The sequence below is a fragment of the Panicum virgatum genome, chromosome 1N (genome assembly GCF_016808335.1).
Source record: "Panicum virgatum strain AP13 chromosome 1N, P.virgatum_v5, whole genome shotgun sequence".
NCBI lineage: Eukaryota > Viridiplantae > Streptophyta > Magnoliopsida > Poales > Poaceae > Panicum > Panicum virgatum.
Window position 1 is genome coordinate 19,849,659 of NC_053145.1, and position 26,676 is coordinate 19,876,334.

Sequence of the window (26,676 nt, forward strand, 5' to 3'; positions counted from 1 at the left end):
GGATCGACCCGCTTCGATCCATGGGCCAAATTGAGGAGCGGGCCAACTTCACTAAAGGGTCGACCCGAACCCCTTGTAGGGCGAATTTTGACACATTTTGTTGTTACTTGACAAATAATGTCCAATCATAGACTAATTAGGCTTAAAAGATTCATCTCATGCCAATCAGTTAGACTGTGTGATTAGTTATTTTTTCAACTACATTTAATATTTCATGCATGTATCCGAATATTCGATGTGATGGGTACTTTGCAAAATTTTTTTGGAAACTAAAGGCCTCAAGCGGCTCCGCCATGGGAAACGAGCCAGGAAGCACTGTTGGCTTTACGACATCGATGAACGCAGACGGTCTGGCGCGCCAGCTTATGTAGAGAATCGCGGTGTGAACCCAGAGAATTGCGGTGTGAACCCTGCATGCAGTGTGAAACCTCAATCCGACGCATGGAAAAAGGAAAGCAGACTTTGGATCGATGGTGTTGACAGCCGAATTTGGCAGGATTGAGCCTCAGACCGGTCGGCCTCCGAGCCTGCAAAATTTTCGCGATATCTGCCAAAAAGACACACAGCCTATAAAAAAGTTTAAAAAACTGGACAAACTAGTGATTGTCAATGCTACGACTAGACCGCCACTCAGGTGCCCGGGCAAAAAAAATCCTTGGCCACCTGCTCCAAAAAATGAGATGCCGCTACAAGTACGTCCCGCCAGGTATGCAGCTGAAGGATAGCCCACGTGCATAGCCAGTGTGTTGTAGAGTATATCACCTACAAAAAGATGGTTGTTTGTTATAAAAAATTACAGAGTTTTTGCAGCATCAAACAGACTAACATAAGACTGCCGCACCCACACAGACTAATTGTTTATACTCTTTGGGTACACCAATCATCCAATTTCCAAACATATTCGATACATCACGAGGATGTGCGATGTCCCATGCTACATGCACAGTAGCCCATATCAGCCTTGTGAACCGACAATCGAAGAACAGATGTTGTATCATTTCATTCTCATGACAGAAACAACACTATTGATTTCCGTGCCAGTTTTGTTTTGCTAAGCTATCTTTTGTTAAAACAGCTCCCTCCTAAGGTACCAAAGAAAGATGTTAATCTTGAGAGGGTTTTTCATTTTCCACAGATCTTTATTTAAGTTGGGGGTGTTCTGGTTAATTAGACCTAAGTAATGTGATTTTACAGAAAAAACACCTGACTGGTCTAATTTCCAGCGGAACTCATCTTCCTCCTCTTGACGTAGTTCAACATTTGCAAGACGTGAAACAAGGTTGTTCCACATCACAAGCATGTTACCAATTAAGTCTCTACGCTAGGAAATATTGGGTATAGGTGTATTGAGTATGTCAGCAATCGTGTCTTGTTTTTTCCGAGCGATATTATATAGCTGAGGATATTGTTCACGTAGAGTTGTGTTTCCTAGCCATACATCTTCCCAAAATCTTATTTGAGACCCATCTTTGATGATGAAAGAACCAAACTTTAAAAAGTCCTTTTTAATTTTCATCGGACTAGCCCAGAAATGAGAATCACCACTCTTTCATTGGACTTGTACAATGGGTTTCCTCCCTAGATACTTATTTTTAATGATCTGTTGCCAAGTACCTTCCATTGTCAAAAGTCGAAACAACCATTTGCTTAACAATGCTATATTCTTTAATTCAAGATTATGTATCCCTAGTCCTTCTTGTTCTTTCGGTTGAAACAGGATATCCCACTTTGCTAAGAGATATTTGCATTTGTGCTCATCACTCTGCCAAAAGAATCTAGAACGAAAATAGTCCAACTTTTTGCGGACGCCCTTTGGTATCTCAAAGAAGGACATCATATATATGGGTAGGCTGCTAAGGACTGAGTTTATTAATGTTAAACAACCTCCAGTTGAAAGGTTTTTCCCTTTCCAACTACTGAGGCATTTTTCGAATCTCTCTAGTACCCTCAGCCAATCATTATTTGATAACTTCCGATAATGAACCGGGATTTCTAAATACCGTATTGGGAAGGTTCCGGTACTGCATCCAAACAACTCCATGTACTCATTTTTGAAATTCTTAGCATCCCCAAAGCAGTAAATTTTGCTCTTATGGAAGTTTATTTTCAACCCTGACAGCTGTTCAAAGGCACAAAGAATTGTCCTCAGATTGTGAGCATACTCCAGGTTGTGTTCCAAAAAGAGTATTGCATCATCTGCATATTGCAAGATAGAGAGACCCCCCCTCAATTAGATGGGGTACAATTCCTCCCAGTTGATTGTATGCTTTGGCTCGGTTGATGAAGAGTGTGAGCATGTCGGCTACAATGTTGAACAAAATAGGTGACAATGGGTCACCTTGGCGAAGTCCCTTTCTTGTTTGAAAGAAAGGACCCACCTCATCATTGACATTTACCGCAACGCTGCCACCTGATATGAACGATTTAATCCACCCAATCCATTTGGGTGAAAATCCTTTCATACGGAGTGTTTGCAATAAAAAGTCCCACCTTACCTTGTCATAAGCCTTTTTGAAATCAATCTTAATGATTACCCCATTCTATTTTTTTGCGATGTAGTTCGTGTATGGTTTCATGAAGTATGACCACTCCCTCTAGAATGTTTCGGCCTCGCATAAAAGCAGTTTGCGTTGGGCTAATTAGGTGGTCCGCCACTGAATTAATTCGGGAGGTTGCCACCTTTGTGAAGATCTTAAAACTTACATTAAGTAAGCAAATAGGTCGGTATTTTGTATTTTGCTGGCTTCTTGGATTTTGGGAAGTAATGTGATGACACCAAAATTTAGGCTGAAAATAGGAAGTTCACCTTGATGTAAATCATGGAACATTAACATTAGATCTCCTTTGATGATATCCCAAAAATGCTGGTAGAATTCCGCTGGAAAACCATCTGGGCCCAGCGCCTTGTTATGTTCCATACTGAAAATGGCATCTCGAATCTAATGTTATGTGAATGGAGCCGTAAGGAATTCATTTTCAGTCGAACTTACTTGGTGAATATCATCGGTCCTATCATGCAAGGATAAAAAATTTCCTCCGCAGGACCAAGAAGTTCTTTGCAGAACTGTGTGATATAACCTTTAAGGTTTTGTTGCCCCTCAATTTTTCCTCCTTCATGTTCCAAAGAAAAGATACGCTTTTTGCGATGCTTGTCGTTGGCAACCATCTGGAAGTATCTAGTGTTGTTGTCTCCCAGAAGGATATCAGTGGCTTTGGCCCATTGATAGAATTTGAGCTCCTCTTCTCTGAGGAGCTTAACTAAATCATCACGAGCCAATTCCAGAGATTCCCTTTCACCATCCGAGAGTAATCTAGTTTCGGCCAAAGTGTCAAGATTTGTTACGACTGATTGGAGCTGCTCCTTTTGGGCTTTATACACCCCATGGTGATGGTGAGCCCATCCCCGCAGGTGTTTTCTGAGTGCTCCCATTTTCCTATTCCAACATTGCATGAATTTTGTCCGCCCACCGGTTTATTCAAAACTTCAATGACGCGCTATTTAAACTCATTATGCGTTAGCCAACTAAGTTCCATTTTGAATTGTTAGCCATCCCAGTAAAAGATGGATCCCCAGTGTCTAACAAGAGAGGCGCATGATCATATACCCCTCTATCCAGTGCATGGACCGTGACCATATGGTATTTGAATTCCCATTCTGATGTCATCAGTGCTCTGTCAAGTTTTTCATACGTTGGATCGGCAAGAGAATTTGCCCAGGTGAATTGTCGACCTGTCAACTCAATCTCGCGGAGATCGAAAGTATCAATGACCGCGTTGAAAAGAAAAGGCCAACGAGGGTTAACGTTATCTTTATTCTTCTCTTTGCTATGTGTCATGATGTTAAAGTCACCCCCTATTAGAGTTGGCATTGGGTTCTGTTGGCATGTACATATGAGTTCCGACAGAAAAGCTAATTTAAAATCATCCTTTGCCGGTCCATAGAGACCAATTTTAAGCATCAATTTTAAGTATCAATTTTATCACAAAATAGCATAACGCTTGCTAGAGACCAATTTTAAGAATCAATTTTATCACAAAATAGCAAAACGCTTGCTAGAGACCAATTTTAAGCATCAATTTTAGGCAAAATATTTAAACTCTTAACATTTTTTGATAAAATTGATGCTTAAAATTGGTCTCTAGCAAGCATTTTGCATCAAAATTATCACAAAAGATATGATTTTGCCTAAAGATATGATTTGCAGGGGCGGGTGGTGGCACCAGCTACCCCTGGAAATGAGCCCCATTTTCAGGGGCGGCTGATGCGGCCACCCGCCCCTAAAAATTATCACTAGGGGAAGGTCATGAGGCCACCCGCCCCTAAAAACAGCCATAAATATATTGGCGCTGCTTTCTTCCTCCTCCCGACAAAACAATGTCTTCTCGGGGAGGTGTTGTCCGAAAATACAATAAATCAAAAATAGAGGAGGGAAGGTTTTAAACTCGATTTTCTTGGAGTTGGGGGGCTCTAGGAGGTAAGTAGATGCTAATTCAGTGTTTTTTCTAAGCTTTTGGGTTAATTTCAAGGCTCAAATTGTGCTCTCATCCCTCTAGCTAGATGTAGATCTCCATTAGGTTGATTTACCATTTAAGCCATGATTTGCCTTAATTTTTGGATAAAGTTATGCTATTTTAGTTGGAGAACATGATTATGTAATTACTTGGGCCCAGTCTTCATGTTGTAGCCTCATCTCTAAGTAAATAAATTCCTAGATGCATAGAGGAGAGAGAAAAAGATTTGATTTTCCCCCTATATTTACACAAATGCATGATAATTTTTTTCCACAAAATGTAATGGTGCAATAATCGGTTGGGGCTTGATTTTTTTAGCCAGTACATAGTGAATTGACTTTTTCCAATATCTACGCTTAGGTGTAGGTTTATTTAGCATTTACTTTCCAAATTATTTAAGAGCTTGTTTTAATCAGTTTAAATTATTAATTGTCTGTTGTTGGTGTTTAGAGATGGATAGGACTTGGATGTACAAAGCATGAAGGGCGGATGCATATTTTCATCGAGAAATTGATAAATTCCTTCAAGCAGCGGAAAACCGTGCAAGAATTGAGAAGACACAGCTGATACATTGCCCATGCAGAATCTGCAATAATATGAGAGTATTCAGTGGCACAACTATGGTTAGATCGTATGTGTTGATTAGTGGTTTTGTAGACAACTACATGATATGGAATAAACATGGTGAAGAAGCACCACCTCCGAGAGAGAATCCACTCGATGAAATAATGCACGACCCTGATTTTAATATCGACTCGATGAAATAATGCAAGACCCTATGACATCCAGCCCAATTTGGATATGGCCCAGTAGTGGCCCATGAGTGCTGTGTGCATATGTTTAATACCACATTGCTAGTTAAACAAGGGTGGAGCTAACTTATAAGCTTTGGCTTCCAGCCATAGCACCTTCGGGTTAACCCTTTTATGCGAAGTGAGGACAAAAGCGTAAGTAAGGTGCTATGTGTAAGAGGGCTCGCCCCTCGGAAGGGCTAGGTTGTGCGGCGTTGGAGCCCGTGGTGTTACAGACCCCAATTTTAATATATTGTTTGATGATTTTGATGATGCTGGCGGTGATGATGAAGATGTTGGAGGTGGCTATAGTGATGGAGTCGTCGGGGGGCCCATCGATCTTAGCAGTGATGATGATAGCGATGAACTTGATGGTGGTGATTTCCTGAGCCAGCTGTTGCATCACACCAAAGTGGAGCTCTAGGTTTGGTAGTGGAAAGGGGTTAGAAAACTTCGAAACAGTGAAGAAATCAGCAGAGGAAAATGTATATGAGCGATCTAAAGGATGTCTGAAACACTGGATCGTCCTTCGTTTTGTACTTGAGTTGTTGACCCTAAAGGCTAAGCACAGCTGGTCAGACAGTAGTTTCAATGATCTCCCGTGTATGTTGGCTTGGTTGCTTCCAAAGCCAAATAAAGTGCCTGCGAACACATATCGAGCAAAGAAAGCTTGTCAACCCATTCACAATGGGTGTGGAAAGAATTCATGCATGCCAAAATCATTCTATTTTGTATCGTGGGGACCAGTGGCAGATCTACCGGTGGGGCAGGCGGGGCTCGAGTCCCCTACCACCGAAGAATACATGAAGCCCCCCTTAGCCCCCTCTAAATTTTTTGGCCATGGGAGGAAGGAAAGGGGGGGGGGTCTGGAGGTTGAAGATGACCATGTGATGCGGCTAGGCTGGCACTTGGGCCGATTTTTTTCCCCGTGCGCCAAAGCCCAGTAGCCCCGAGATGGCCTTTTTTTTCCTACCGGTCTCTTCCTCTCTCTCGGCCGTTCTCTACCTCCGTCTGTCGCTCTGCTCTCCACCGCTCGGCCTAGGGTTAGGCAGCTTCTGCGGGCGGCGGCGCTCTGCAGCTAGAGGCCGGCCTCTGCTCCTGCTTGGCATCCCGGCCAGCAAATCAGCTTGCTCGCAGTACTGGTTGCTCGGCGCAGCCGGGTGACAGGGTGAGCTACGGCCTGCGGCCAGCAGGCGACGGGGCGAGCTGCGGCCTGCAGGCGAGCTGCTAGGCCTGAGGTGGGCAGGCCGCAGGCAGCGGTAGACGGGAATGGTGGCGCGACGGTGGTTGGCGGCAGGCGGCCGCAGCACAGGCGGGCGGCCCGCGGCCGAGGCCGAGCACAGTACTGCCCGAGTGGCCGAGTTAATTGGCTTGTTCTAGGTAATGGAATTACTCAATTACTAGCTCAGTTTGGCTATTTGAATGCGTATGGTTCGATCCAAATGAGTTAATCTTGTATTCAATTGGGTAAATACAGATCTTTGATTTGTCTGTGAAGAACTCAAAAAATCAAAATGTCAAAAAGAATGCTGCTCACATATTATTTGAGTTCAAGCAGTGAGACTCCAATTCCAGCCACCAATGATACTTCCAGTGACAACGGCTTCAGTTGAGCGGATCTTTTCAGCTATGTCTATTATAAAGACAGATCTGCATAACAAAATGAGAGATGAATGGCTTAATGACTTGATGATATGCTACACAAAGAAAGAACTATTTAGAAACATTAGTAATGAAAAAATCATTAAGAGATTCGATTCGAAGAGATGAAAGAGTGTCGTATGTTAGTGCCTAAAGAGAATATGGTGGTATGCTTCATTCTACTCTTTTTTTATAATTAAAATTCTTTCAAGTAAATTTAGGCTTGTCTCTAATTTGTTGTATTGTTTCATTGTGTGTAGATTACTTCTCATGAAGATTGATTTTCATCGCAATAAGACCTCCCATGTCATCTACTTCGTTGGGTACGTAAATACCATAATTTGCTTATTCCCGTGATGTAAAACTTCATTGTTGATTTTATATGGGATACTATGAACTTGAACTCTCTTATGTTTCAGCCCCCCTATATATTTTTTCTAGATCCGCCATGGGTGGGGATACTCTCAAAGACTTTGACAAATGCCATGTATGTTCTGCAAGTAGATAAAAAAACAACGCTGGTTATTGTGGTGGCGATAATCAAGGTCCTGCAGATAGGAACAAAAGGAAGAGGAAGGGTGCAACGAATAGTGTTGCCTCAGTTGAGCCACCAGACACTACTTCAGGCATCTCTGAGAAGCAGAGGCGAATTCCTACGATGGTTATGCGGTACCTCCCGGTTGCCGACCGCCTAAGATGTTTCTTCTCCAACCCAAAGGATGCTGAACTGATGTGCTAGTGTGATTCAGATAATCGCAAGAAGGGTGACGGAAAGCTTTGTCATCTAGCCGATGCTCACAGTGGAAAAAATTCGATGAGCAGTATTATCTGGAATTTGGAAAGGACCCGAGGAATGATAAGTTTGCATTGAGTATGGACGGAATGAATCCGTTTGGTGAAAGGACTAGCACTCACAACACTTGGCCGGTGATCTTGACGATGTACAACCTGCCTACATAGTTGTGACAGAAGAGGAAATATCTTCTGTTGTCCATTCTTATACAAGGATCCCAAGCATACTGGCATCAATATTGATGTGGATATATGCAGAAGACACTGGATTGCATTTATGATACAGCCAAAGCGTGGATATATGCTTGTATGATACAGCCAAAGCGTGGATATATGCTTGTATTAGACTCCGCTGATTTTGCGTCGAGCAGATACGCTGAATTCGTATCCATCCTCAACATGTTAGCAAAATAGATATCCTCTAATTGGACATCATGTCAAATCTTGCACACATAAATAACTTTTTATTTCTTTTTTCATAAAAAACAGGGCTTACAAGCACTACATTTACAAAGAAGGAATTCACCCCCCGGTAGAAGAGATAAAATGGTGATGCACACAAACTTTCCATGCCACAAGCAACCTGCAGGTTCCATGTACTGTGGCTACAACATGTGCGAGCACATGAGGCAGCTCGGGAGATACACAAAAGATCCCGAACATGTAAGCATCTACTCTTTGCTAGGATAGATGCATAACTGCAAATTGTAAGTGATTGCATCTAACACTTAGCTTAATTTTTCCATGGTTTTTTATTTGCAGGAACAACGGGCAACCCACAAAGATCCACTCCATGAGTAACAACTTCTCCATGTAGTCGACGATTTATGTCACTTCATTTTGCATGAAGTGGTCTATATAGCTGGAGAATTTGTTCACCTGAGCATGATTTATTAGCTGACAAAAAATATGCAAGCCTCCATCAGTGGGACAATCAGGAACTTCGTGCCCGGCAATAGTAACGTTACTCAAAGGAAATGGGACAATCATGCATGTATTCTATGCGCATTTTCATGATGTCTATACTCTAATGATGCACTGTAATGATACTTTTATATGATTTTATTTTGAATTTGTAATTAGTTATGTTTAAGAAATATATTCATTATCGATCACAAATCCTCAATCGCGCACTAGCTTGATAGGTGAAAATTGGCGGGAAACAGAAATTTAAATAAAACAAAAACATATTTGGAAAAGCTGAATAGAATCACACACTAGATTGATAGGTGAAAATTGGTGGGAAATGAAAATTTAAATAAAGCGATAAACAGATTTGGTGTAAATTGGTGGGAAATAGAAATTTAAATGATTTAATACAATAGAAAACATATTTGAAATTTTGAAAACATGTAGGCAGGAAATCAATTTCCAGGGGCGGGCGATACCACGAACCGCCCCTGTAAAAACATTTACAGGGGTGGCTCAAGGCATCAACCGCCCCTGGAAACTCTATTTTCGGGTGCGGCTCACGACATGATCCACCCCTGAAAATCTGTTTCTAGGGACGGTTGGTGCCTTGACCCACCCTTGGAAATGTGTTTAAAGAGGCACGCCCTTTACCCGCCCCTAGAAAAGATGATTTTTAGCTACGAGAGACAGGGACGGATGTCGCGCCCGCCCCTACAAATGTTGTTTTATCCGCCTCTGAAAATGATTTTTGCAGTAGTGAGTTATATTTTTATATGTACAAAAATTTAGTGTACAATATTGCAATGATGTGTCTGTGTTTCCTTCCATCTATGTGTTATCTAACCTGCTGGTCAGAGCTAGGAATATGTAAACTTATTTCTTTGTAAAAAAATAACAAACACTACATTATAAATATCGAGTTTATAGGAATATGCAGTAGCTAATTAGAACCATATATGCATGGAAACACGTGCATGTTGTCTGAGGCTGAGCGAGGGGGCCTAGCTACCGCATCACGCACCCTATGAAGCATCAACGTGCACAGGTTCCGCGAACTGAGCATATTTCAGCTGGTAAAATTCCTTATGCTGGACCCTGTCCACCCGAGTTGAAGTCGTAGGCTCGACACATGTGCTTATTTTCTTTGATTATTTGTGTGGCAGAACCACCTGAATTATCCCGGCTCAAGTGCGCAGGCCATCACCAGAAAGGCAACACCGGCTCAAACACACTTCAAACGGAACAATTCTTGGTCTGTCGGGTAACGTCCCGATACAACCACCGGTTCTCGGAACGAACAAGCATACCCCGCGCGAAGGCGAGTCCAGAGATATTACAACCACAAGCTTACAACATAGGCAAAGTAGTGATTACAAACCAGTTCAAACCATTATTACAAAACCAACTTTGGTAAACAGTTATACAAACCATAAGTGTAAAACTTCAGAGTTTAACAGCGGAAGATAAAACACGACGGCTACAACACGTCGCCAAAGTATACCAGGCTAGCCCAAGCATGGTATTACTCGTCATAGTTATTGCCGGTCGAAGACGTATCCCACTCTACGGACCAGCCAGGAGGCAACGAGCAAGGATAGGTCAAGCTAGCGATTTGATCCTCAAAACTCAAACCTGAAAAAGGGTTCAACAGCAAGGCTGAGTATTCTAATACTCATCAAGACTTAACCGTCAACGGGTATACTTAACCCACTTTAGCTAGACTATGCAGGTTCTGTGAGGCTCTGATTTTCCTTTTTGCTGAAAAGCAAAAAAGAATAGATCCTTACTTTCAAGTTTTAACTTTCAAGATTCTAGTTGATTAACCATTCTATGTAAGCAACTACTATCCAATCATGGTAGAAAATTAAGCAAACATCAAGATTGATAAATAATATTGTTGCTCTTATTACTCTGTGTGGCAAAGAGATCAAACAGTCTCATTTCATCGTGAGAGGCGGACGATTCTGAATCGAAATTCAACCTGGCCAGACAAACCTAACACACACGTTTGGAATACCGTCGGGTCGTTTCCAAACAACCATTTGCCTTTCTTTCCGGCTTGTGGATAGGAACACTCTCCCCGACTACAGGGCTCCAAGGCCGAACCTTGTCCCTTGAAGTCGTAGTGTTGCGCAACATAAAATAAAACCTATCCCTAAGAGAGAGTGTCAGGTATATCCACTCCCCGGTCCAATCGGTTACTAGGCTTACCGCGTACCATATTTACGGCATGTGGCTAGTACGTTCAAAAACTTAACCAGCACTACCACACACCGCGACCTTAGCAAGTTCATCAACACAGACGGGGTCTCACCAAAGGTCATGATATCGAACACGACCCCGTCCGTCGTACTTATATTGATAACAGAAAGTAAACAAGCAATTCCTATAAAGCTCGCGAGTGACAGGCAATCACTCGACTTTTATCGGTCCTATATCTTAGCAAGTAGTCAAACTCAGGTACTAGGGTTTCAATTCAAATCCTAAGAATTGTAAATGCATAAGTAAAATAATAACAGTAAATGATAATAATTTGAAATATAGGTTATGTCCAGGGCTTGCCTTCTCGGTAGTTGCTAACTATTTCAGCCCTAGTCTCTTCCGAACTTTGGTCCGGGGCTTCAGTTAGTTCAGCAGTATTCACTTGAGCTTCGAGATCACCTCCGTCAGACTCCGGGATCAGCTCGTACGTCCCGTCCGACAAAGTAGTCGTATCTATATGTAATGCAAGAACAATATTATAAACACACATGGGCAATCGTTTATAGAGTAATTAAATAACAATTCTAACTACATAAGACATCATGATCAACAGCACAAGAAAGCTATATTAACATCATAGAGCGAGTGGTGGTTGATTCCTATAGCAATTAAATCTAGGTTTGCTAATAAATTAACAACTCAACTCTCAAACAGTAATAAACTTGGAAAAAATTACCCTAAATAGAAAATGAACAGATTAAGCTATCCTGTAAAAATCATGCCAAAACATGTAGCCAATTATTCATAACAATTCAATCATTCAGATCACACCTAGAACAAGATTGAATTACACAGATTAAGCTATAGAAAAACAGAGGCTCAAAATTTAATAGAAGGCCTCCACAGGGATAATTTAGCTTCTGTGAATTTTTCATGATTTTATCTACGCAGAAATAATTATGAGAAAATAAACAAAACAGAACAACAGATTAGCAAGATTCATTTTTAGCTCCTGTTCTAGTCATGAACTGATTCTCAAACTCCATGTACAAGCTAAGATACTCCAAAAGAACACTCAAGAATATTTTCATGATTTATCATCAGCATAAACTATTTATCATAATTAAAGTCTACTAAACAATGATTAAATCAAATAAATAGCTACACATGATAACTGACCACGAAATTTTTATAGCAATACTAGTGTTATAAGAACAAACTACCATAAAAGTTTCACTGCAAGAAATGGCTTCAAACATCAGTTAGGAAAAAGATAAAACACCTAGTATTTATTTACCTAGTGACACAAAACCATTTATACAGCAAAAACTTGCAACAAACACCTACCATATTATGGTTCTACTGTAAAGATCTTTACACAAGGATTCCAGAACATCAAGATTTGCTATTTTACGAATTTCCTACGAATTTCTACTGAATTTCAAATTCTCAGCTAGAAATTACAAAGGAGTCCTTAGAGCACTATTCACATGAGTCACAGTCTAATCAAAGAACACCCTGGAGTTTCTAGAATTCTAAACCCGAGGTCCCTGGGCCAGGTCAGAGGGGGAGGCGGGGTTTGACCGGCCGTTTCCCGGCGAGGGGCTCACCGGCGGCGAGGGTGGAGGGGTGTGGGAGCTACAGGGGTCCAAGGCGCACCTCTGGGTGGTCTTGGGGTGTAGAGAGGGGCTCGGAGGCGGCGGCTCGACGGAGCAGGGCGGGTCGGCGGCGGAGGCAAACGACGGAGGCGGCGCTCCGGTGAGCTAAAGCGAAAGGGCTCGGGCCGAGAAGGATCAGAGCAACAAGGAAAAGACGCTGGTCAAGCTAATTTGGGTCGAGGCATAGCAGAGGGATGGCTCCACGGAAGCAGGTGACCGGCGACGGATGTTCAACGGCGGCGAGGTTCTCTGGTGAGGGATTGGCAACAAGGGGAGGCTGGTGAGCTTCGCGGGCCCATGGTGGATCTCACTAGAGGGTCAGTGCGGGCGGAGGAGGGCTGCAGTGGTGGTCCCGCGGCGGCGTCGAGCTCGCCGGGGTTGCGGGTGGACGGCGGCGCTGGTTTGGGGAGTCTGGGCAGGGAGCGTGCGAGAGAGCGAGGGGAACGCGTTGTGGAACTTCCAGGGGTGCTGATGCGCGCGATAGATGGGGGTCCAGGGTGCTGCGCTGCTCGGGCCACGGCGGCGGCGAGGTGGCAGCCGCGCGAAGCTCGGCGGGGGCGCGTGGCAAGGGGAGGAGGTACCAGCGCGGGGGGATGGGTCCAGAAGCATGTGGAGGTGCCACGTGAAGCGAAGGCGAAGCTAGAGTTGGCCTGCGGCCGGCCCAGAGCGGTGGCAGGCGGTGCTCTGCGCTGACGGCGGGAAACAGAGGAAGGAGCTGGAGGTGGAAGAAAAAGGACAGAAATGCAATTTCCAAAAATTCCAGGGACCCCACTGTAAAAACAGCGATAACTTTTAAAATAGGGATCAAATGGAAAAGTGCCCAACATGAAAGTTGTTCAACTTTTCAAGATCTACAACTTTGATGTTGTGCAAAAATTTATTTGATCAAAGATTCAAGAGCCAATTTTTAAAACATAAGAGGGATTTTGAATTCTAGGAATTTTGTCTTTTTCAATGCAATTTCACTTCAAATTTAGACTTAAAAGCAAAATTTGCTGCCATGTAATAAATGCACTGAATTTTGCAAAAACACCCTCCACAAAAGCTATAATTTCACAACCTATTCAAATATAACTATAGAAAGGACCTTGCATAAAATCATAATTACACATATGACCTTTATATTTACAAAAAGGTCCTTTTTCAAGCAAAACAAGCACATGATGTATAAAAGGTATGCAACACTAATGTGCAGGCACCTAGGGTGTCACAATTTGAAAAATTAACAGGAGCTATTTAATCAGTGGTAGGCAACGTACCCATTAATAATAAGGTGCCTATAGTGATTTCATCGATCTCAGTTGGATCAGTTTTTCAGATGTGCTTATAATTCATACGGTTATGATTATTTATGTGTATTTATAAGTGTGAGTGTAAGTGTGCGTATATAAACATCTAGGCCTGTGTTGTGTTACAGAATTGACGTATTGGTTCCACACAACAGTCTCAGTGAGTTGGACAGCCTTGTGTGCACGAAGTCCACTACATCTGGGCATTTCTATGTATCACTTAAGGTGATGGCTACACGAACCATCGCCCGAAGGAAATATTAAGTGGGTTGTCGTTAGCCCAACTGTCCTATAATTCCATATGTAGCACCATCCCAAAAAGAAAAAGGTTGTCCATGCACAGAAGAATAGTGATTTTGACCTCATAAAGGATTCAAAAAAAGAAAGAAAAATAAATAGAAGGAAAGAAATAGGAAAGATCAGAAAAGAATGAAAGTAATAAATATATGGAATAAATAAATAAACATATGAACAAAAGAAAAGAAGTAAAAATATTATACAGATGCATTTGGAAGTATTAAAGATTAGCAATAAATAAAAAAAGTAAAATAGTGTACATCTAACTATCTAGTGGATCACATACATCTAACTATCTAGTGGATCACTTAAAAAAACTATCTAGTGGATAGATTTGCATGCTTATGAAATCAAATAAGTGATACTGACCTTAAAAGCAAAAAATTGTTTACATCCTTCTATACTTCACATGTATCGTATCTATTTCTAGATTCAATTATGAAAAATAAAGATAAATATCACGTATACATAGGAGAAAAAATCATACAACGAATGTAAGAGAAAAAAAGAGGAAAATGTAAGTATGAGGGATGGAAAAACAAAATAAGTAAAAAATAGAAAAATAAAAACATGAAAGAAAAAGAAAAATAAATATGAAGAAAGTAATCACTTATTTTTATGGATGCAAATGAAAAATATACAGAGTAACTAAAAATAGAAAAGAAAAAATGAAATAAAATAGATGATAAGCGAAGGATAAAACAAATAGCACACGGGTCAAAAGTTAAGAACTAGAGAAATGAAAAACAAAAAGAAAACATAAAGAATCCGTACTTTACACAGCATATTTAGAGATATGCATGCATGCATGTGCAGACATTCATGTGCACGAGTAAAAAGGAAAGAAGGATAAAATTAATAATAAAGAACTTAAGATAAGCATGTGCAGCCACGCATGGTATGAGGGCAAATGCCTGCCAAAAACATGATGGGCTGTGTTTAGTTCCCTCCCATTCCTCCAAAATTTCTAAATTTTCCATCGCATCGAAATTACATCGTAATATTAAATATAGCAAATGACTCATGCATGGAGTATTAAATATAGATAAATAAAAAAACTAATTGCATAGTTTTGATGTACGTTGCGAGACGAATCTTTTGAGCCTAGTTAGGTCATAGTAGGACAATATTTACCACAAACAAACGAAAAGTGCTACAGTGTGCTACAGTGTTCGATGTGACTTTTTCTACCAACTTTTCGCGGATCTAAAAACACCCATGATAGCGCTGCACTGCAAGTGGTGTTGTCAGAAACTATAAAAACGCGCAGAAGTAAAAAAGTTTATTTGAACCAATTAAATTTTTTTACCGGCCTACCAAATACGCTTCAGGCGATGGTTCCATCTTTGGTAAAATATATGTGGTATAGCCATCGCGATTATATCTAGCCTCATGCGGTTCATGCATATAAAAAGCGTGCAACTTTTTTTTTCTTTGAAGGGAAGCATTACATTTGCTTTTGGGTGCAGCCTTTCAGACCTGCAGCGCTGGGCCGGGAGCCGCGGCACTCGCGTGGCGCCACGCTTTGCGGGAAGCCCGCTCCTTTAATAAACCCAATAACATTTCGCAAACGCACCCATCGGGGAAAAAAAAAGTGCTGACAAGGGGGGTTTGCATCACGGCCCAATTCTGGGACATCCTCGGTAAGATTTTCAGAAAGTTAAGCACAGAAACGAGATCATGCAACTGTTCATGGCTAAATAGGGTATTATCCATCCATTTCAATAAAAAAAATAGGCATTAGTAATTCCGTGTCTTTGTAACATCCTTCTAACAAGCATTTACTGAAAATATAACCGGCAGGAGGATATCGAGGCACAAATCTTCTCCAGTAAGATACTGAAGACGTCAACCATATCGGGATTACCCGCAAAAAACAAAACATATCGGGATCAAAACAAGATACAAGACAGGCACTGCAACACTTCGAAGAGAAACATACTTGGAACTTGGAAGACGCGCGCACACAGAGGCTATATTATATAGGTAACACGGAGATGTTGTCTATTCCTTAATCAGGGCACTACGACAGTTTCAAGATACATCCCTGGAACTTGCAACATCCCCAGCAGCCACTATGCAAATCGCAAGGGAGATACTTCGATTGTTCACAGCTGTTCACAGATTGCAGAACATAGCATAGGAAACTGGAAAACACAAGCACAGGGACCAGATGTAGAAGTTGTTTTCCCCCCATTAACACAACTTATCAGTTACTGTTGTTGAATCCCAAGATGGGCCACCCAATTCTTCTTTAGAAGAATGTCCCTTCCGGAGGCTGCACTAGCTTGCGATTGTGTGAGGCAGCCATCTCCTTCTTGAGCTGGGTTAGGATGTTTTCCATTGTGTAATCCCGCTGCCAGTTTGCCAGCAAACCAAACTTCTTTGGATCAACCTACATGGGTATACCAAAACCAGAAATTTATTCACTGCAGTTGTGTGTGTCCCCCCTTTTGTATGCTCACACGGGCATTACAGACGAGAGAGAACAAGGTCTTACCACTCCTGTCTCGTGATTAACACATGTCATGTTGATTCTTGAATGGAATCTGACAGATGGTGGCTTCTCAGGATAATCCTTGTCACAGAACAACTTAAGCTGGTAGATGCGGCCCTCATGTACAGTCTGACAAGAGAAATAGAAAGTGGAGTTGATTTAGACAGTATGTTAAGGAACTAAATGAAAAGTGCAGCATGCAAATTCGTTACATGTTTCTTGTATCTTCTGCAAACACTGGAAAGGATATACACACGTATTTCTTCTTTTTCTAGAAGGAAAAACCATCAAATTCAATTCTATTTATGCAACTACAAATTGTTGTGACCAGCCATTTCTCCCACACTGTTAATGATTGAACAGCAATGTGGGTTTAAAAAAACTAAATTAGACATGTTTAGGTAGAATTAAATGATGCAGCTGGGGTTCACAAACAAGGACTAGTTGAAATGTTGTCATGTTCATATTTCAAGAAAGGCAATGGCGAAATACTTAGGAGGTTGAGACTGTGCTCTCACATTGTGGGGGCCAATGATGGTACCAGTCCATGACCTCATGTAGATGTCATCTGCATCATCCATTCCATAGCTCACTGTCCCATCACCAATGCCCTTCTCTCCACGCTCAAGCTCTTCCAATAGCCTGAAGTTCCTAGGAACTGCAATTCTTATCATATGTCAGTTAAACAAGCAGGCAATGCAATGAATTCTACAAGCAATCTACTAAATCAATCTTATACTCTTAATAACAAATACATGTTGTACAAGATCCCCTCCTACAGAACCCGAAGTTTGTCTACGGAGAGCTAATCTAAACCTACCTCATTTGGTGAGAGATATGGGTGTACACCCACCACCCAAGTCCTGTTGGGCTCGAATTTTGGTGCCTGTTTCCTCTTATTTAAAATTTACAATGCCAACCGATTCCCTCCAAGGTTGGTCAAATTGACAGTAAAATAGACATTTTGATATCAAGAAACAAACAACACTAAAGAAAGTGTTCAACTGAAGTAGAATGAGATATGGGGCAGAAATAAGGAAGAAGATGATTGATACACAATCAGTATGCAGACAAGGTACAGAAACACAAATGTAACCGAGAAGATGAGTTAATCACAACCAAGACATTCGCATGACTGACCCAAAAAAAAAAAAGAAAAACAGATTTTCTTTTTTTATCTCGGTGCTCATCTTCGGTTTGCACAGAAACATCTTTTGCACAAACAAAATACAGAAGCAAGGCTAAACCATTTTCTGCTATATAATTCAACAATTCATAGATCTAGATGGAAACGAGAATCACGTTGTCTACATGGACAAAAACAAAAGGCACATATGTTTCTATGGTTATCTCCATTTCACCTCTCACTCACATTTTCCATGCACTTTAAGAACACTAAGCTCCCTATTGAATAGAACAGATGCCTGCAGTAAAGGAAAATCATCCACAACTAGATATGAAAACTCCATGGAAGCAAAAGGATGCAAATGCATCCACTGCCAGCCATCAGGCATAAAGTCAACAGAAAAAATCACACAAGCGGTGTCATTTTCATGATCAAGAGAACATAGCTGCTTACTGAATTTTCATAAAAACTCAGACCATCAAGCTGCGGTGCTACCACAATAGTCGAAATGCTTAAAACATTTTACTTTGTAGCAAGAATCACATACTCTAACCAAAATCGGGATATTCCTAGCAAAACCAGCACTAATTACAAGCCAGGTTAAAGCTTCCAAAAGGCTGATAATCCCGCATGCACACAGCCCCCGCCCCTTCTCTAGCCCCCCTACGCACACATCTAGGTTACCCGCGTCGCGCCATCCAATCAAACAATTAGTCCGACCCAACCCTTATAAGGGCACCGCACACCCGTCCATCTCCGCCCCTGACCGAATCGGATCGCACGGGGCCAGATCGGGGGACGGGCGCACCACGCCCCAATTAGAGCTACACCGGATCGGATCGGGAGATCTCGGGGCCGAAATCTCCGTCGGGGAAAAAAAAAGGAGCAGCAGAAGGGGAGTAGATTCCTCACCGACGACGCTCGATCCGGCGACGGAGCTGCCCATCGCCGACGGGTGGATCGGGCGGGGGTGGAGGAGGGGAGGGTTTGGGGGTTTCGCCGCGGGTAGAGGATGGAGAGGAGGAAAAGTTGCGGCTGCGCACACGCAAGGCGGAAGAGGTAGTGGGCGACGGGGTCGTTCGCTCGCTTTCCTCTTGTGGGTGGGGCTGAGGGTTGAGGGTGGAAGGATTGGTTACCGCGGACGGGAGACCGTCCATCGGGAGATCAACGGGTGATGTTCGTTGGATTTCTTTTTTATCGATATAAATAACTTCTTGTCGCCCTAAAGAAATGGGCACAATTATGATGCTAATACCCTGTAAAAATATGATGCTAATACCCTGTAAAAATATGATGCTAATTGATCTCCGTCCCGGTCCCTGCGCCTTGATCAGTGGTAGTGTCTCCCTAGCGAGCGGCAAATCGCCGCAGTCCAAAGAAATGAAGAGGGATGCGGAGGCAAGTTACAACCTATATCCATGTATCCATGTTACAACCTAGGAGGCCAGCGTCAGCAAAAAAAACATGACTCCGCTACCGGCGCCCATGTCCAGCGACGAGGCCAAGACTTGAACACACTAAGTCCCGAACCCAGCTGCCAAGGGCGAGCCCACTATTTCACCACATGAACATATGATAATTGAGAGGCAGGCAAGCAGTAATCGTTTTGGTGTAATTTACATAAAGGTACTGCAAATTGCAGATTATACTGTTGTGACATTAGTTTTACTTGAAACGCCCTATACTATTGTGAGATCTTACAGCAAAATCCAATCCATGCAATCTGCACCTGCTGGCTGTCCAGAACGTCTCCACCTAGCAGCTATAAACAGTCATGTGTTATTTTAATTAGAGGACATTGCTTTCTCTATTTTTATCCATTGCTACTCATCTGGTTCCCTCACTCTAGAGCAACACAAGCTCTCTTGCATTCCTCATGGCCGAAAGGTTTCATATTTTCCTTTTGGACTCAAAAATTAAGGTAGGGTTTACTTTCTACGCATCACTTCTCATTCACCTTTGCTAGGACACCTGATTCACAAAGTTCCCCTCTCCAGGTTGCCTGCAAGACAGGCTCACAGGTGGTTCAACCCACAAATATCTTGACAAGGCTTTTATTCTTCAATGTTTCCACTGAATTATCCTTTGATGTTTATCCTTGTGTATTGAATTATCCTTTATGTTTATTCTTTTGCGTTTATCCTTCCTGTCGTGTTCCTATGTTTTAGGTGGTACTCGGATTTCAGTTTAAAATTTTGATCAAGGAAACATTAGAATTGTAAGCATGCTAATTTTTTTTTGTTAAACATACAAATGTGGAAACACCCTGAGAATTGTCCTTCGCTGTTCTGTAGAATTATCCTTGTGGTATTCATTCCATTATCCTTTTAGGTCTATCCTTCGCCGTATCATGAGAAGCATCCTTTCTTTTTAACCTCATAGAATTATACTTTGTTTTCAGAGAACCATCCTTCTATGTTTCCACTGAATTATCCTTTGTGTTTATTCTTTTTTGTTTATCCTTCTATCTTTCCAGTGAATTATCCTTCGTGTTTATCCCACCATCCCTAAGAATTATCCTTCGCTGTTTCCGTAGAATAATCCTTGTGGTATTCATTTCATTATCCTTTTAGGTTTAACAACAGCATTGTATAGCACTGAAGCCAACAGCATGGTGCGGCCATGATAAAGATTGACATAAGAGTTATTACAAATAGAGCTAGACTGACCAACGATATACTTCAGACACAAACTGGGACTGAAACTAAGATACTGAAGAACAATAAATAGCAGTGGTGCAAAAGAATTTGATAGAGAGTAGCAAAAGTACTACTCCCTCCATCCACTTTTGATAGCTATATTTCATCTTAACACAATGACCCAGAAAAATAACTTTACTTGTCATATAACAAATGCAACTTAGATTTTTTGTTGGTCCTTCAATGTTTTAACTGGGCATTCCTCGTTACTAGGGCTATTTATTAACATAGCTCATGCCAATTGCAAATATATCTATCATTTTTGAACATTTGAGTTTTTGGAATATAGCTATCAAAAGTGGATGGAGGGAGTATCTACTATGTTTCATCTTCAGCACCAATGCATAGACGCTCGATCTATTCACATAATGGCCTATCTGCTTGATTGATCTTGTGAAACATCAAATATACAGAACCCTTGACCTTAAAATATCACTATCTTCCTGAATATAAAGAATTAGAAGTTAATTACATGGATTCTTGATCTTGTGGTATTTTTTCATAGGATCTTGTTTGATGTAACTTGAATCAAGAATGTCAATTTGTCCATGGATCAAGTTGACAACATATAGCATCCAATGATCTCGATAGTTGACAGGCAAATATATCTGAACAGTTGAACATGGTGTACGAAGAAAGGAGCGCGGACAAGGGGAAGGTCCAGCAAATACATTACATAAGTTGAACGTTTAAACTTACATAGCTCGCTTTCTCAAATTGTTCACACTAGTAACAAGATTTGAGGGATTCCACCATATCTGCAGCACCATAGGTGGATTCTATCCCTGTTCCGTCAACCACTGAAGACCTATGATAGATACCAATTAAAAAGATGAATCAGAGGACATGTCGCTGCAGGAAATGGGCGACTACTAAACTACTCGATTGCTCGTTTGTTGTGCGCTTGACCGGATATGGTCTAGCACACAAAGACTCGAGGATTTAGACTGGTTCGGGCCGAATGTGCCCTACGTCCAGTATGGGGGTGGTGTTCTTGCTCTATTGCTCTCGAGGCCGGGTGCTCAAAGTTCAGAGGGGAGCTTACAAGCTGGTCAAGCAGTGTCGAACCTCTAGGAGTCCAACCCTTTCCTATGTGGGGGGCTTTCCCTTTTATAGTCCAAGGTGGGGCCCCCACTTACATATATCTAGCACTGTGTCTTGGTACTGTTGGGGTGTCCTTGGTTCTTGTTAGTCGTCGGGGCCCACTCGGTCGGTCGGGAGTGGGCAGGCTTGATCCTGGCGATCTTCTTGGGCAAGGGATGATCCTGGCGATCTTCTTGGACAGCGCGTTCCCCCGGTGTTGTCTCATCCTGTTCAGTCGGGGGCGGCCCGACCACTCGGATGGTCGCTTGGGGGTCACCTCCAGTCTTGTCCGCCTGAGCCTACGTTCCTTGCCTGCGGGGTTATCTTGCGCCTCTCTCGCGTAGCCCCTGTCAGCAGGACGGCGTACCCGGCGAGGAGTGCCTTACCGAGGCCTGGCCGGGGGTGTCCGGTCACGCTCGCTGGCGTAATGAGATGGCGCGCAGGGGCAACCATCATTACGGTGGGGGGAGGCACCATCTATCGACGCCCCCTCCCATTGCGTCGTGGGGCCCGCACGAGCGGCGCTATCCCCTTGTCAGGGGTCCTGCTGCCTAAGCCCTCGCCGCAAGATAAGGAGAGCTGGCGTCCTAGAGCCTGCACAGGGCCTGTCTTGGCTGGCACGCCTGTCAAGGGCGCAGCGTTCTTGGAGCGCACGTCCCGGGTCATCCGGCATGGTTCTGACCCAGGGCGCTAGTTCGGGGGGCCACCACATGTCCCGGGAGGTCGGGCTCCCGGACTCGTTGGCTTAGGAACGAAGGCAACCCCCACGCCGGTTGGCGGGCCGTCCCGTTCTTGGCCCAGTAAGCCTGCTGGGCCTCCCTTTACAAGAGTCGGGCCTGTCAGGGATCCCGGGTTTACACCCCTGTGAGGACACGAAAGCAAAAAACAAATAATTATAGATGGAGCTTTCAACTTTGATATATGAAAGAATGCAATAAGGTATATGTGTCCTTTGTAGGACGTTTTAAGTTGAAACTTTAGGTTCTTAATCTTACCACATCTTTCATCTTCTCTCTAGTGGAATTTGATGGAAGGGAATCCAGTATTTATATTTTTTCTTATCAAAGTCCATCACGAGCAACGACAAATGTACACCATCACCATTGTGATCTCGAAAGAGGATAGGAACAAATATCTAGAAAAGTTGAACTTTGTTTAATTCATGGCTGAATGCAAAAACCAAAATGGGATGAAAGAAAAGCACAAACCTGCTTCTTGTTCTTTAGGTCAAGCTCAAGATCCATTTTCAACACTTTGCAACCTATTCCAAACAACTAATTCTGGATGCAATAGAAGATATGATGAACATTGATAGTATAAACATGGATAAAGTTTCATGTACTCAAATTGATACTTATGACAATAGGTTGACTAAGTATAAATTTGTGTTTTCATTCTTCCTTTGCCTTCCTTATGCAGCATTGCACATCCACAATGAAGTTACTCAACCATCCATCCAGTTTCTTTCTTTTGTACAAAAGGAAATTCAGAAATTTGAATGGCATGTAGACCCACTGCAGCATTTCCATCGAAATCTTCCTTTTTCCAATTGGCTTTTGACAAAATGTTTTCTGAGTAGAATTTATCAGATCTGGAAAAATCAAGCGTGTATTAAGAAATTTGTGCTATAGTAAAGGAAACTCAAGAGTTGATTGACTAAAGTTGGACTTTTCCTATAGTAAATGATTCTGTGGAGAGATCGCCTTTGTTGAGCACGAACTTGTCCACAAAGCCTTCAATTGTGGAGGGAATCTGTGACTAAATCTTCAAGATCTCCTCATACTTCTGTACAATTGACAAATTGTTTTGCTTTACAGTTTCCATAAATTCATTGTGAAAAATAGGAGGCACATCCTTCAAAGAAGATTTAGTGAAATCCTCTAATGCAGGAATGTGCAGAACCATGTCGTTCTTGCCACCACCGCTTTTCTCAGCTTTCTAATGATCTCTATTCACATATTCCTTTCTACCGTAAAACAAAAAAATGGGGTACCAAAAGTCTGATTGAGTTACCACTGCAAAGTACATAAGGTTGAGATTATCTTTCAAATTGTTGAACTGTGAGCGACCACTGCAAAGTACATAACACATATGCACTTATTTTGGGGTTGACATGTGTGCCCTTTTCTTGTTTAACCCTTTTTGTGTCTTTGTTGATGCCAAGGCAAGTAGGCTCGTTCTTCTTCTGAAAACGAGCATTTTCATTCTGCTCTCTAGCCACTTTCTGCACCTTACTGTAATCATAATCCACTAGTAGAAAACACGCCAAAGGTCCACCCCAAAAGTACTAGAATGAAGATGAACCGGTACCAATGCTAGTATTGGTACCGGTTCATCTTGGTACTGGTACTTTTGGGGTGGATGGGACCTATGGATGAGCCTTAGGTACCGGTTGGTAACACCAACCGGTACCCAAGGCTCTCCATAGGTACCGGGTGGTAACTTTTACATTAGTATCGGGTGTTACTACCAACCGGTGCCTATGGATGAGCCTTAGGTACCGGTTGGTGTTACCAACCGGTACCTAAGGCTCATCCATGAGTTACTTCAAAAGAAAAATATCTATCTTCTCATCAAAAGTGATGTGTAGGCGAGATGGTAAGAAAGATACACGCGAGACAAGAGATTCTGTGTTCGAATCCTGCCCAACCACTTTTTCCAAAAAATACTAGCCATAGGCACCAGTTCTTTTACCCAGTGTTCATGACCGTGACTATTGGTCTTGGTTTCCGGGTACCGGTTCAAAAACCGGTACCTTAGCCCTTCACCAACCGGTGCCTATGGGCACTTTTCTAGTAGTGATCATTATATTTCCTAGAATAATAGGCACCTTCTTCGCTCTTAAACTGAAAAGGGGCATGGATATAAGTGTGTTTAATTGTAACATTATAGGAACAATGGCACCATCCTTCAAAACTAGATTCTTACCTCGAGCTTGTCAAAACTCTTGCAATAAACTTGCTTAGTTTCCTCCAATTTGGCCACCATACTTGTGTTGTAGTAACAGATTCACAGAGTCACAAAGGCACTTACTTCGATTTGACTCGACTTTAAGTAGTTCAAGTAATATATTGTAGGCATAAGCATAGGATAAACCTCAAAGGATAGTTCGGTGGAAGGATAAACCTTAAAGGATAATTCAGTGGAAACACAGAAGGATAAACATAAAAGGATAATTATCTAAAGACAAAGGATATTCTACAAGGATAAAAACAAAGGAAATTGATATTTTTTACTATTCATGAATCATGAAATTTAATAGCTTTAAATATACTTACAAGTAGCACAATCACGGAACCACTTATGTTTTCTATTTTGCGTGATGGGCTTTTCGGTTTCATCTAGGCTGTAACACCTTGTACCAACAGGTTGAGAACTACCTTCCGCCAATTAATTTTGAATATCCTTTCAAGTTCCATACCCACTTGCATCTGGGATACAACGAGATAATGTTGTGTGGATGACATCAGTAGAGTACTGAATGTAATGAGGAAGAAGCATTTAACATATGAAACAACATTTTCGTTCTCTTTGGCATCTTTCATCACATCACATAAATAGTCAATGCTGATAGTGCCCTCAATAGCAGCATTTTTCTTTCCTTTTTCTCCTTCTCTTTTTTCTCAATTTCTCCTCCATGTCATTATTCTCCTCGTCCTCCATGAAACCAAACACCTTTTCCTTATTGCCATGGAGCCCCAGCATTATGTGAACAGCTTGCAAGATAATTCCTTGAAGAGCTTTTCTTTGCTCAATGAAAAGACTCTCACTAGATCCTTCTGGAACACCACAAACATGTGCCTCCACATTTTCCTTGACAATTAGAATCTTCGTTCCAATCTTGATCTCAACTCCGCCAAAGGATACTTGAGTATTTTTCATCAACAACCATAATATCTCTCTGTTATCAAATGCTTCGAATGACATATATAGCAGCTGCTCAAAGCTCATGTCTGTAATGCCCTCTAGCACAGTTGGTGACAATATTTAAACTGCTTTAATGATGCTGCTCAAACTGGTCCGCATCAGAATCTTTATGTTTTTTGGAGCAGCAACCTCCTCTTCAGAAGCGGAAGCCTCCCCCTCTTCATTAGAAACAACACTATCACCCTCCTCTTCGGATCCCTCGCTCGCTGAAGTGCCCGCTGATTCTCTGTCCAATCTAGGCTCTCGGTCACTATCCTATCCGGATCCCTCCATCTCTGAGGAGCCCATTGATTCCCTGTCCAATCTAAGATAAATGTCAAGATAGAAAGCAATATGGTAATCAATAGCAATGTCTAATGCAATAGGGTTAAACTCAGCATAATCATAGTCCTGCAGGATAGAAGAGTTCAACATGATAGCATTCAGTCACTAAACCGGAAAGGGTAAAAGACACAAGGATAAAACCAAGAATAATTCAGTGACTATTGTGAGAAGGATAAACCACGAGGATAATTAATGAGAAGGATAAAAGGACAAAGATAATTCAAATTATCCAAAGTAGTCCGAGCGCATGGTAGACAGCGGATAATCACTTTGGTAATTATCCTTGTCGATTTATCTTTCTCACAATAGTCATTGAATTATCCTTGGTTTTATCCGTGTGTCTTTTACCCTTTCTGGTTTAGTGACTGAATGTTATTGTATTGAACTCTTCTATCCTATAGGACTATGAATATGCTGAGTTTTAACCCCGTTGCATTAGACATTGCTACTGATTACGATATTGCTTTCTGTCTTGACATTTATCTTGGATTGGATAGGGAATCAATGGGCTCTTTAGAGATGGAGGGATCCGGAGAGGATAGTGACCGAGAGTCTAGATTGGATAGGGAATCAGTGGGCACTTCAGGGATACGGAGAGGAGGGTGATAGGGCTACCTCTAATGAAGAGGGGGAGGCTTCTGCTACTGAAGAGGAGACTGCTGCTACAAAAAACATACAGATTCTGACGCGGACCAGTCCGAGCAGTGTCATTAAAGCAGTTCACTGAAGAGGAGGCTGCTGCTCCAAAAAAACATAAAGATTCTGATGTGGACCAGTCTGAGTAGCATCGTTAATGCAATTTAGATACTGTCACCAGCTGCATACAAGAGGATTACAAACATGGGATTTGAGCAGCTACTATATATGTCATTCGAAGCATTTGATAACAGAGAGATATTACGGTGGTTGATGAACAATAATCCAAT

The 26,676-nt window shown here is 42.0% G+C and overlaps 1 protein-coding gene across 1 annotated transcript; it reads right to left on the reverse strand.

The window, feature by feature from the left end:
* Positions 1–16,033: 16,033 nt before the first annotated feature.
* LOC120655467 (ubiquitin-conjugating enzyme E2 variant 1C-like) lies at positions 16,034–18,808 on the reverse strand. The gene is made up of 4 exons (XM_039933303.1): positions 18,630–18,808; positions 17,110–17,249; positions 16,595–16,720; positions 16,034–16,489 (listed from the first exon to the last, which is right to left on the reverse strand). Exons 1-4 carry the CDS (start codon positions 18,661–18,663, stop codon positions 16,349–16,351), a joined length of 441 nt encoding a protein of 146 aa, XP_039789237.1. The 5' UTR covers positions 18,664–18,808; the 3' UTR covers positions 16,034–16,348.
* Between the last annotated feature and the right edge of the window lie 7,868 nt (positions 18,809–26,676).

Bases quoted from the DNA above. Each gene is read 5' to 3' on its own strand.
- LOC120655467 (XM_039933303.1), bottom strand. From the start codon at position 18,663: ATGGGCAGCTCCGTCGCCGGATCGAGCGTCGTCG. The intron at 17,250-18,629 runs GTGAGGAATCTA...TAAGAATTGCAG, and splicing joins CGCCGGATCGAGCGTCGTCG to TTCCTAGGAACTTCAGGCTA. The intron at 16,721-17,109 runs GTGAGAGCACAG...TTCTCTTGTCAG, and splicing joins CCATCATTGGCCCCCACAAT to ACTGTACATGAGGGCCGCAT.